Raw genomic sequence first — 13133 nt, forward strand, 5'->3', positions numbered from 1 at the left:
CAGGACCAGGTTTGGGAACCACTGCATTGCTGCCAGTGAGTGGTGCTGCTTCAATATTGTTCTCAAATGCTAGGGACAGACAAGTTCTCTGCAGTTCTGTAAAGCTTGCCTGTCCCTCACTATTGAAAATGTGATCGTGAAACAGTACCCCCCCCCCCCCCCACCCCGGGCAGGGCTCTAGGCGGAGGACTCCTGATCAGCTTAGAGGGAACAGTGACTAATATGTACCAGCGCCTTCATGTGCTGAGGCCAAATGCCTCTCTCCTTATGTCAGGGGTGGGCAACCTTTATACAAAGAGGGGCCTGCATGAATGTCAGTACGACCCCTAGAGGGCTACAACATTATGTAATGTCAGAACCAGAAATGTAGAGCTCTATAGGCCTTCTATGATAAATATATAAGTAAAAATTGAACTAAATGATAAAAAACAAAAACTGTTAAGAGTAGCCAGAAAATATGTATAAATCATCAGAACTCTGGTTAATGATATTTTTTGCATATACTAGCCACATAAAAGTCAATGGTGGGCCATATATGGCCCAAAGACTGCCCACCCCTGTAATGTAATGGTAAAACCCTGACTAATGAAGTGTTGCCCACCTTTGTGTGGTGCAGCATGTGGCAAAATGTTACAACACACCGCAAATGGGGGGGGGGAGGGGGGAGAATAGAAATTTGATCAGCATCACCACAATCTTCAGACTTTCAAAAGTACAGAGGAAACATTAACACCCAGAAAGGGGGGGTGGGGGTACTCAGGCTAGTTCCCATCTCAAGGGGTACTGGCCTAACCCAAGACAAAAAAATTTCAGGCACAGATAGTCAACATACAATGTGATCCCAGCATACTAATTCAGATGTATTATTAAAAACAAACAAAAAAAAAGTCATACATACTTTTATGCAGGACACATGGGTTCAGGTTTATAGCTGAGAATCTGAAACTATGAGAGTTCAGATGCACTTCTGATGCCTATTTCCTCATTTGAATTAGTACATTTTTTTACAAATGCAAACTTGATGCCAGGATTGTTAAAAGAAATTCTAAGCTGTACATCATTGGAAGAAACAGTGCATCACGTACCAACTTCTACATGCCACCTGAGTTTTATGTTATTTCTTGAGGGTTATGTATGAAGGTGGTGACAGATGAAAGTAACAAAAAAAAAAAAAAAAAGTACACACTGAACACGTCAGAGCTTGATGAAAAACCACCTAGGATTCCATGAAATGCTGCTGACTGTTCAGTGGTGAATTTTTTCCAGAAAATCTTCCATCAAACCTGAAACATCAGTAAGTTCATACCTTAAAACACCTTAAAGCAGTGCAATACTTTATAATCGGCCTGGGTTTAATTCCTTATTCTTTTACTTAACTCCATATATTTATTTCCTAGGTTTCCCATCCATTTCCGAGTCCAGTTTAGACACGTGTTCACGTTCTGTCAGCAAAAAGATGCAGATAATGCTCAATTCTCCAATTTATTTCAACTCACAGCAGGAGTGACTTGATATGGAGTGTTATAAATTCATACAATTTCTCAAGAATGTATTTCAATCAAAAGGATAAAGGACATCTTAATTGTTTGCTGTGACTACAAAAAGAAATACCTTATTAAAAAAATCATCTGCGGCATTTTGTGGTGATGTCATGAAATGTGGGAATAGACAACCCTTCAGTGCAAACTTTGCAAGAAAAACATGCCCATCATTTACAGAACTTAAGAGCTCTATTCAGCAAACATGTTTTCCCACTTTGTGACTGTCAGAAATAGTCACTAAACAGGGCTCACTACTGGGGAAAAACGGAGTTAATGCCCTGCTGTCTGAAAAACTCTTCTAAAACAAAGTACACCAGCAAATGCTAATGATCGAGGTTCAAAAGGTGAAACACTTATTTCCTTTTTTTTTTTTTTCTCTTTATACAGACCAAAAAATAAAACAATTTTATCATTATGAACCTTTATTAAGTGGCTCATGTTTTCAGTATAAATCACACTAAAAAGATTTTTTAAAAAAGCTATTTACACTATAGCGCTGACACATTTAAAATGAAAAAATTGGTATAAATAAGCTCTATGGAAAAGCCTGGAATTGTCAAAAAGAATTCTGGCTCATCTTACAAAAAAAATATATGTTAATGTCAGCTCTATTCTAAAACCTACAACTCAAAAAATTATTTCAAAGACTTCTTTCTGTTAAACCTGTAATGTTTACAGTGCATCTGGCCCTAAGTGCTTTTAATCTTCACAGTCACGCACAGGCACTAAGGAATGTTACAAAGCTACATACACTAGTTTTCTGTAACAGACTCAAAGACAAGACCCACGCTTGTCTCGCAGATTATTTTAAAGAATCTTTATGTTACGTCCTTGCTCTGGGAAATTAAAAAAAAAAATCAAACAGGAATTTAAAAACTGTATGTACAAATTTTAGCACAAGGAGTCCTCTTTGTGTGCATGCAGGCAGGGACTGGTCGATCTAGGTTGCCTTGTGTCCTCTTGATTTGTGAAATCTATGGGGTAGGAATTAGAGTTATTGTCTGAGCCTTCTTTGCCACCAAGTTCAAATTTCGAGTCTGTCTCAGTCTTGAACGCTCTTTCTTCTAAGTGATCAGGCTTTGATCTAATGGTCTGACACTCCATTTTAAGCAGTGCCGTCGCTTTAGGAAGAAACACATTCCTGGGGTCTTCCCCAGTCCTAAACGGTGAAAGTGGTTCATGTTTTACCAATTGTTGAATATCTGAAAACATGGAGTCATTGGAGGTCTGATCAGTCAAGGTACTGATCACCCTGTTACTCCGAGAAGTTGTCACTTCTGGGTGGTACATCTTGAGACGGATATGCCAAGCCAAACTACACACAGCAGAAACTGTCTTGAACTGGTGGACAACATTTCTCGGAATAAAATAAATATCATCGTGGTAGAGCTGAATTCTAGCATATCGAATGCCTTCTCTACGCAGCTGATTAAGTTTGGCATCATCAACCCACTGGACACACTGTAAGAAGTATAAGAAATAGGTAAATCAACTGAAAAAGAAAAAAAAAAGTGATTGTCTATACTTAAATTATTCATGAAGCAAAACAATAAAAGTGTACCTTCCATTCACTGCACACTAATATGTTTAGTGGTAATATGAAATCCATTGCCACTAAACATTCAAGCAAAATTTATTATTTTTAAAGCTTAAAAATAGTTCCTACGTAAATCTCAGCTCCTCTAGAAGCCACCTTCAGTATAATGCTACAGAATGACACATTCAAGTAAAATATTTAATATCAACTGAATATTTACACCTTACCAGAAATTGACCTTTCAAAGTTTAGAAAATGCACGGTAGGTATTTAAAACAGACCCATCTGTGTGAGAAGATAACATTTAAGAGAAGGATTACACTGAAAAAAATATTTATATCTTGAAAACACTAACTTGCACTATTACCATCTGTGTTATCTTTTCAGTCAGTAGTTCAAAGCTAATTTTAAAGAAATGTTCTTTGTTTGGTGGAAAATGCAAAGCCATGGCAAGACCTGCCATGATTCAGAGAAGCAATCTTCTTGCCAGGAGATGGCACTGCAGGAAGTACAAGCAGTCAGGCAGAGACAAACCCTGGCTAAGAATGGTACAAGAGTAATGAAAGTGAGAAAAGGAACAGTGTGAAGATAGAGAGTTTAATGTGAGATGGCAGGCAAGAGTATAAGGGAAAAATAAATATGAAAAAATGAACTGTAAAAGGGGAAAAAGAGAAGATAAAATGACAAGAATCCAGAAGTGCAAAAAAATAATGTACTAGAAGATATAGACCAAAAAAGGCCACTTGGTCCACCAATTCTGTCCATTTGTACCTGCTAACTGTGCTGTCACAGGTCTTGTCTGTGGCTTTCTCCCTCCCTCTAACACTAAAAATCCCTCTGTGTTCATCTGCTGCATAACTCAATGTGTATCACTGTTGTGAGACCTTTAACATACACCTGAAGTCCTTTCCAAGCGTCTCAGTGGCAAAGCACGCTCCAAAGAGGAGACAGGACAGAGATATTTAAAAACCTCGGTGGTATACTTATACAGAGGTGGACCTGAAACAAGGAAGGGTGCATAGGATGAAGGTAAAAGAGGATAAGAATAATCTGAGAAATATTTCTTTAAAGGGTGGTGGATGCGTGGAAGAGCCTCATATTGGATGTGGAAATGTGGATAGTATCTGAAATAAAGAAAGAATGGAACAAGCACATACGTCCCTTTTCCTACAGAGAAAAGTACATTTTTAGCCCCTTCAGTCTGTCAGAAAGACACCGCCTCTGAAATAAGGGAACTAACCCTTTCCTATTAGTGCTACAATCACATCTTACCTGCGAAAGTGGCGGTTCATGCAAATCTAACTGCAGACGCTGAACTACCTCCAAAAAATCTTCAGCATGAAAGCAAACAACATCTTTGGTTATACGCGGCTGGTCTGGCCTACAAGGAAAAAAAACAAAACACATAATGCCAGAACTCTGATCCTTCATAGCATGCAATCCAACTTATTTGGGTTATTCTATTAGATTATTTAATCTGTCCTTCCAAAAATTATACATGGAACAGGGTTAACACAGTACATATAAAAACAATAAACAGAAATGTAACATAACCTATTAATGACTGACAAATCACAAATCCAAATCATCAATAAGCAGCATGAAAGCAAAAACGAGCATAATACAGATATGACCACGTTTTAAGGCACTTATTTTATTTATTTATAAAGTTTATAAACCGCACTACCTGCACATTCTAGGCAGTATACAAAGATTAGTGCTTTTGCAGCTGTAAGAGATACAAATGTGCATTTAAGATATTCAACATGAGCATCCAGTGATTTTTTTTTTCTAAACAGCGAGTGTGTCAATTTCTTGCCTGTTTGTGTACTTCTGCATAGTCCTGTCAACAAGACAATGGGATCAGGAAGTCAAGTTTAAACTTCCTGCTCAAAGTCACCATGGGGTAAGCTCCCTTCTGTGCTCCAGCACAGCCAAGAGGCACTCCAACAATTCATGAGCAGGGGAGGACAGTGCTACTTAAAAGGAGAGCCCTAGAAAGCCACAACTGAACTAGAGGCCATATTTTAAAATAGTCCAAGAAAAAGGGCACCAAACCAACAGAAGACCAGAAAACTCCGGTATCAGCCTCTGGCATTTTGAGAGGCACTGAAATATCTAGAAGCACTTCTGCACATTCAAATGCAGAGATTACAGCCATTACCTAAGCAATAATTCAACCACAAAACTACAGAAATTAGTCTACTGTAAAGATATCATCTATGACTTAAATAACACATTTGACTAGTTTTCAAAAGCTGTGTTCTAGTCATTGGAACCCCACTTTTGTACTATGTGAATGAACACAGCATCTACAGAACTGAAAGCCAAACTAAAAGTGTACAAAATCCCCAACGTGATCCTCTGTAGCCAAAGGCTATCAAGTGATTGACAGCAGGAATAGATCTCCTCTAAGGATGCTTGGTAGACCTGAAACATTATGGGGTGACAGTAAACTTATGAGCATTTCTGCAGTACTAACTTAGCCCATTGCAGTGAACCAACACATGTATTAGATTTATCACCTTCTTGAAGGAACTCACCTAAGGCAGCTTACAGAAAGAATAAGCCGGACATAGGCAATATACAATTACAGCAGTAAAAATATTCAAACAGTACATATTATGGTATAGTATGCTACTTACAATGTCAATACAATACACATTAAAACATCTCAACAAACAACATAAGATGTAAGCGGAAATGGAACATATAGACAACACAGAATGACAAAGGTCAGAAAATAAGGGTGACTAAGTTAAGGAAAAATTGCATGTGAAGTCAGAAAAGATCTTTGAAAATGATCTCAGAATAGGAGTGGATGAAAAGTTCTGCTACAATACATGCAGGTAGTGGTTAATCCTTAAGTGTATGTGTGACTAGCTAGTTGGTCTTTCCATCAAAGGCTTTGAGAAGAGCAGCAAAGATTTCACCTTTCTTCCTGAAGTAGAAATAGTCTTGCATTAAATGAAACCTTTCGGGGGGAGGATAGGTACATTTGATGGGGTAATAAATGTTGGCATTAAATTCACAAATGCTGTATGTTAGTTAGCAATTGTTGTATAATTAGATTGAGGTTGGATGGACGTTATATGCAGAACCTGTATGACAATGTTTGTGTTACTGCAATGTCAATAAAAAAATCGTTTAAACATAAAGTTCTAAATGAAACCTTTCAGGCAGCACATTCCAGAGTGCGGTGACTACTCTGGAGAAGACTTGTTGGCAGGTGTTACACTGCATAATGTGCTTTGGAGAGGGTTGTGGTTAGGGATACTCCTTGGAAGGACCCTGTTCAAGTAATTTGGCCTATTACCTTTAATGACATTGAAGGTCAGACAGAGAATTTTAAATTTAGCCCTATATTTTACTGGCACCTAACCTTTATACCTCTATTCAGGAAATCTAGACTGCCCAATTTGACTGCCCCTATTTGACTGACTGTACATTTGTCCTTTAGATTGTAAGCTCTGCTTTAGAAATGTTAAGTAGTAGTAGTAGTAGCCAGTGAAGTTTTTTTTTTTGCTGAAATGGTACAACGTGGCAGGGTTGTAGGAAAGGTGGCACTTGAGAAATTAATTATGAGTTTTCAAGAATTTGGGAGAAGGGAGGAGTCTTGTAGGTATGACAGCCTGACAGGAATCTAGTGGAAGGATGCTGCCTTCATAAGGGTAACACACGGTAGCAGGTGGAAGGAGAATCAGTGGCCTAATTCATGTCTCTGTTTAGAAACATTCTCTTTTGTTAAGTCCCATCCTGTGCCACGTCATCCTGAAATACTGTGATTAGTTTGTATCCTGATGGATTCTAAGATCACTACAGTTGTTAATGAGTCATCATAAAAGACCAGGGCCTAAGAGCTCTCAACTGCTTGATTTAAGGAAGCAGCTGCAGTTGCTGGATTTGGTCCTTTACAGTTGTAATACTGCCTGTGGGTGTTAAGTTCAAAAATTCAGCATCTCTCAAATTTTGGTGAAATCTTTTCAGCCAAAAACTTTTTTTTTGCAAAATTTATTTTCTTACACAGATGTGCAACAAATGGAATAAGTCACATACCATAATCAAAGGTATAAAAGACGAGTGCCGTACTCACTCGCAAATGCGCAGTAGAGACTTCCCTCTCTGCCCCGCCCCTGCATCAATACATGATGAGGGGGGCAGGACAGAGCAGGAAGTCTCTACTGCGCATGCCGCAGACGTACTCGCAACCGCTCCACCCTCCCCGAGGTCACTGTTACCGCTCCCCCCACCTGGAGTCGCCGTCACCGCTCCACCCGGCCCGAGCACTGTCTTATTGAATTTACATCGCACCATGCAGACGCAGCAGGCACATCAGCAAAGCTGCCGTCGGGACGGGCTTCCTTCTCTGCCTGTGTCCCCGCCCTCGCCGCATTATGTCACACGAGGGCGGGACACAGGCAGAGAAGGAAGGCCGTCCCGATGGCAGCTTTGCTGATGTGCCTGCTGCGTCTGCGTGGCGCGATGTAAGTTCAATAACAGACAGTGCTCGGGCCGGGGGGGGGGGGGGGGGGGGCCGGACCAGCGGCGACCTTGGGGGGGGGCCTCGGAACCCCCCCCATTCCAAAACTAGCCCGTTTACACGGGCTCAACGGCTAGTTGATATATAAAGCTGTATTAAGATATACAGACCCTCGGGACACAGCCAGTCAGGTGCTCAGGATGTCCACAAAGAATATGAGAGAGATTTGTGCACATTCACTCCATTCTGTGCAAGTCTACAGGGATGTGTAGTCATTTCAAACAACATAAAAGGCAGGATAACTTGGACAGAGGGAGTTACAACTCCAAACAAAAAGGGCAGGGACTGCCATATAGCATTACTGAAAAAAAAAAACCAATTAGGGAAATGATCCATTTTAAGAAAACATGAGCACACATCTTTCTGGATGTAAGAGAATGCAAAAGGATTTATTCACACCCGTTGATTTTCTTTAATTGAGTCCTGCTAGGTTAGTACAGACTAATGGGTTGTGACTCCCTACCAGCAGAGGAAGACAGAGATACTGAACTCTTCCAGTGACATCACCAGTACAAGGGTTAATGCAACCTGGAACCCCTTCAGTATGCTACTGCCAAAAGCAGAACAGGAAACTTACTAGACTCACTGGGAACCACTGCAGCATATTTCAACAAACCAGAAGCAAAGAAATTGCATACAATTCAATTCAATGTAGGTCTTATATACCGCCAAAATCCCCTTTTCCAGGGTTCAGTGCGGTTTACATCAATCAGATTACTTGACTAATAACATACAAAAACCCAGGATCAAAAGTAGGCAAATTCCAAAATTAAAGGCTGACTGAATTTCAGTTTCAGTATCAAAACTAGCCTGAAATCCATGTTCCAGTTACATCTCAAAATGCCTGTGCATTTTTGGCTGGAACCGAAACTATGTGCAGTCCTCAATCTCTCCCTCCTCCCCTCCCCCAAAAGAGTTCCTCTCTTGCCCCCCCCCCCCCCAGTGCCAGCCCCCTACCAAACCCACCCCTCCAGCAGCAGCCCCCTCCTAGGCCTACCATGTTGTAGGCAGCTAGTGGGGGCAAGAGTTATCCTCATTTGCTCCTGCCCACGGGGAATGCTACTGGACGGATGGATTCCTGAGGGGAACTGCTGCTGATGGGTGGGTTTGGAAGGGGACACTTTTTGGTTGGGAGGGATGGAGGTTGTTTGGGCAGTGAGGCCAGTTTCGTTTTTTGCTTTGATTCTTGTCAAAACCAAGTGGCTAATTTCAGTCCTAGATCAGTTTCAGTAGATATCTTTCTGATGGTTGTAAGCTGACTCACTTGAAGCCTTAATCCAGTCAGCTATATAAGATTTAGAGTCTGTCTGTCCCTTGCACAGCCCCTGAAACACCACAGAAAGCTGTTCTGATATCTGAATGGAGTTGGTGACATCTACACAATGTAACAGAATCCTGCGCACATCTGCAACTTAGCTGAGCTCCCTGATCTGAAAAGGCTGAGACACAAACCACCTGATTTACATGAAAGGCAGAGACCACTCTTAGCAAAAATGATGCTACAGCGTGGATACAGACCTCATCTACTGAAAGAGTCCTTACAAGACAGAGCCTGCAACTCGGAAACCTGTCTAACTGAACCGATGGCTTTCAGAAAGACTGCCTTTAGGGTGACATTATTCGGTGTGACTATTTTCTAAGGTTTGAACTGTGGCCCCATCAGGACATTGAAGACCAGATTTAAGGTCCCACTGTAGCATGATGGACCACAGCAGAGAATGAGCGAGTTTAACTCTGCGCAAAGACACACGATATTGGCCTGTGCTGCTAGGGAAGTCTCATGGACCTAGCCCTGAAACATGAGGCACCTTTAGGGAGCTTACAGCCAAGCCATGCTCCAGGCTTCCGAAATCTCCAAGATAGCTGGCATATCTGCTCACCGGGGAAAATGTTGTGCTCAGTTAACCAGTGCTCAAAAACCCGCCAGACCCAGATATACAGCAGGGACACAGACTGCCTTTGGGCCCTGAGCAGAATCAAAATGACTGAAGACAATGAACCCTTGTTCTTCAAGCAATGCCTTTCAAGGGCTAGGCCAGAAACCAAGAGAGATCCAATACTTGCATTACAACCAGGCCTGAAAATAAATGTAAAAAGTGACAACCCCCCCCCCCCCCCCCCCCCCCCCCCACACACACACACACTTTTACTTAGAGTAAATAATTACGTTTAGTTATCGTACAACACTGTTAGTAATCTTAATCCAGGAACAGGTCTGCACGCTTTCTTTTTTGCAGACGATATTCTCAGTTTATCATGTGGACTCCTACATCCTAATCTAAACCCACTTAACACCGTAAAGAAGATTTCTGCCTGGTTTCACGATAACCATCTGATCAACGCAAAAAAAGCAGTATCAATTTGGATTACTGGAGGTATGAAAGCACCGCCACTGGGTCCCATTTTGATTGGTTCAGCAATCAAGATGGTTTCCTCTTTTAAGTACCTAGGGATAATTTTTGACCAGGATCTTAGTTTCAAATTACAGTTTGCCTCCACGGCTAAAACCTGCTTCTACTTTATTCAACAATTTCATACAGTAAGTGATCTGGATTGGCCACTGTTGGAAACAGGATGCTGGGCTCGATGGACCTTTGGTCTGTCCCTGTATGGCAACACTTATGTACTTATAAGTCTTTTCTAGAGAAGGATTCACAAATGACAAGCTGCTTCCGCAATTCATCGGCTTCAAACTATACAGAACACAGCTTTATGAACTTTAACTAAAGCTACTACGTGTTATGATTACGTAAACACGTCCTCCTTTCTTCACTCGAATAGTTAAGCTCTGGAACTCTTTGCAGGAGGATGCAGTAACGCCAAGTACTTGTGACCTGGATTGGCCACTTTTGGAAACAAGATACTGGGCTAGATGAACTATTGGTCTAACCTAGTATGGCTAGTCTTATGTTCTTGTCCTCCACCACTAGCTACTTATTGTATACCATGAAGTTAAGGTCCTTATTCTGAGTTTTCAAAGCTCTACATCCTGGCACCCCTTCTTACTTGGCTTCTTTTGTTATCCCCTATGCACCACCTAGGCTCCTCCATTCTCTCAACGATCAGCAACTTCTGATTCCATCTCCTCACATGGCGAGATTGGCGACAACTAGAAGCAGTGCCTTCTATTGTTTAGTATCCTCTCTCTGGTCCGCCTAGAACTGTCTTATCCCAGATTTAGGAAGGCTGAAAAGGCTCTCTTATTTCAGAAGGCCTTTGCAGATCAGTCCCTCACCAGAGACATGGCATCTTGAGCGGACTAACTCAGCTTTTATAAAATGTATGTCAACTGTAACTTGTGTGTGTTTGATTTCTTTAAGATTTTATTATGTTAACCACTCTGTAATATCTACAGAGAGAGCAGTATATAAAATCTCAATAAACTGTAATACAAGATGCTAAACTGATTGCTGCAGATTTTTCTTCAGGAGCACAGTAATAGGTCTTCTGGTTTTCAGTGATTTTACTTTAGCAATCCATGAAGTCCAAGGAGAGCTGGGAGCTGCAGGCAGTGTTGACTTCTCAAAGCTTACAATACATATGGCAACACAGCAGTGCTTGTGGTTGTAGTTAAAAGAAATCAGTTCTCCCTGCAACTCTTCTTGGGATCGGCAAAATGAAAGTACCTCAAATTTAGAAACCCTAGTCATAAAACAGTAGATCACTTTTTCCCTCAGTTCAGCATCCCTTCTCCCTAGCTTCTCACACCCCCTCTTCGCTTCCCACATTCCCTCCCCCCCACCCCAACAATTCCTTTTCTTGGATTTTATTTTGAATTTAGCTCATGTCTTTCCAGTAGTAGATTAAGGCAAGTTATATTCATGTAAAGTACATATTTCCCAAGTCCCTAGAGGGCTTACAAGCAATGTCTATATCTGAGGCAATGGAGGATGGTTTGCCCAAGCAGTATCAAGTGTCTTTTAATCCTGGCTTCATAGATTCTCAGTCACTGCTCTCATCATTAAGCTGCTGCCCTGACCCTGCCTCAGAGCCCACCTCATTTTTCACAGGTTAAAGATCTCTGCACATAATTTACCAAAAGGAAAGACTGGGTAGTTTCCAGGCAGCAAATTTGCCCAATTAAATGGCTTTTGAAAACTGCCCCGTTTATAAACGTCTATAAACCATGGAAAATGTAGCTGCAATAGATCTACTGTTTACATTCAGACATTTGGCCACATTATATCCAGACACTGTTGTCTAGTCCTGTTTACAAATGAGGAAAACTATTTTGAGTTTTCAATATAGAACACGCATTATTAGATTCCTAATATACCGCCTTTCTTGGTACAACCAGAAACATACCTATACAGAGATTAGATCAGATCTCATATGTATACCATTTCCGCTAAACTATAGCCAACCTACAGATTTAACACACACACATATAACATCCCCCCCCTCCCCCCAAAGTAATATTTAATCCAACAGGAAGTTCAGTACCAAGTTAAGTGTGCCCCATCCACCCTTTACAAAGTTGAAATAAACACGACAATCATGGACGCATCATCTTGGGTCCCACTATGTATGGCCTGCAGCTGCCCCTGCTGCTAGGCTGCAGAGGAAGAAAGAGACTGAAGGACAGAAAGACAGAAAGAGCAAAAAGCAAACTAAAGAAACAAATTAAAAAAAAAAATATATATATGTTATAACCCTTGGGCTTCTGAAAGTTTTGTTTGGAGCCCACTCAGTTACAGCTCCTGATGAAGGTAACTTTGAGGCATATTTTCAAAGCACTTTGGGAGGCTAAGTTCCATAGGTTTCTATGGAACTTTGGGAGGCTAAGTGCTTTGAAAATATGCCTCATAGTAACATAGTAGATGACGGCAGAAAAAGACCTGCACGGTCCATCTAGTCTGCCCAAGAAGATAAATTCATATGTGCTACTTTTTTTTTATTTGTACTGTCCTCTTCAGTGCACAGACCGTATAAGTCTGGCCAGCCCTATCCCCGCCTCCCAACCACCAACCCCGCCTCCCAACCACTAGCTCTGGCACAGACCGTATAAGTCTGCCCAGCACTATCCCTGCCACCCACCACCGGCTCTGGCACAGACCGTATAAGTCTGCCCAGCACTATCCCTGCCACCCACCACTGGCTCTGGCACAGACCGTATAAGTCTGCCCAGCACTATCCCCGCCTCCCAACCACCAACCCCGCCTCCCAACCACCAGCTCTGGCACAGACCGTATAAGTCTGCCCAGCACTATTCCCGCCTCCCAACCACCAACCCCGCCTCCCAACCACTAGCTCTGGCACAGACCGTATAAGTCTGCCCAGCACTATCCCCGCCTCCCAACCACCAACCCCGCCTCCCAACCACCAGCTCTGGCACAGACCGTAAAAGTCTGCCCAGCACTATCCCTGCCACCCACCACCGGTCTGGCACAGACCGTATAAGTCTGCCCAGCACTATCCCCGCTGCCCAACCACCAGCCCCGGCACAGACCGTATAAGTCTGCCCAGCACTATCCCTGCCACCCACCACCGGCTCTGGCACAGACCGTATAAATCT

At 42.0% G+C, this 13133-nt stretch overlaps 1 protein-coding gene across 1 annotated transcript in view; it reads right to left on the reverse strand.

The window, feature by feature from the left end:
* Positions 1-787: 787 nt before the first annotated feature.
* Positions 788-13133, reverse strand: part of RSBN1L (round spermatid basic protein 1 like) — a 73890-nt gene continuing 61544 nt past the window's right edge. The window contains 2 exon segments of the mRNA XM_030216572.1: positions 788-3002; positions 4351-4459. Coding sequence (XP_030072432.1) covers positions 2433-3002; positions 4351-4459 — 679 coding nt within the window. The 3' untranslated portion in view covers positions 788-2432.

Source organism: Microcaecilia unicolor, chromosome 10 (genome assembly GCF_901765095.1).
Source record: "Microcaecilia unicolor chromosome 10, aMicUni1.1, whole genome shotgun sequence".
NCBI lineage: Eukaryota > Metazoa > Chordata > Amphibia > Gymnophiona > Siphonopidae > Microcaecilia > Microcaecilia unicolor.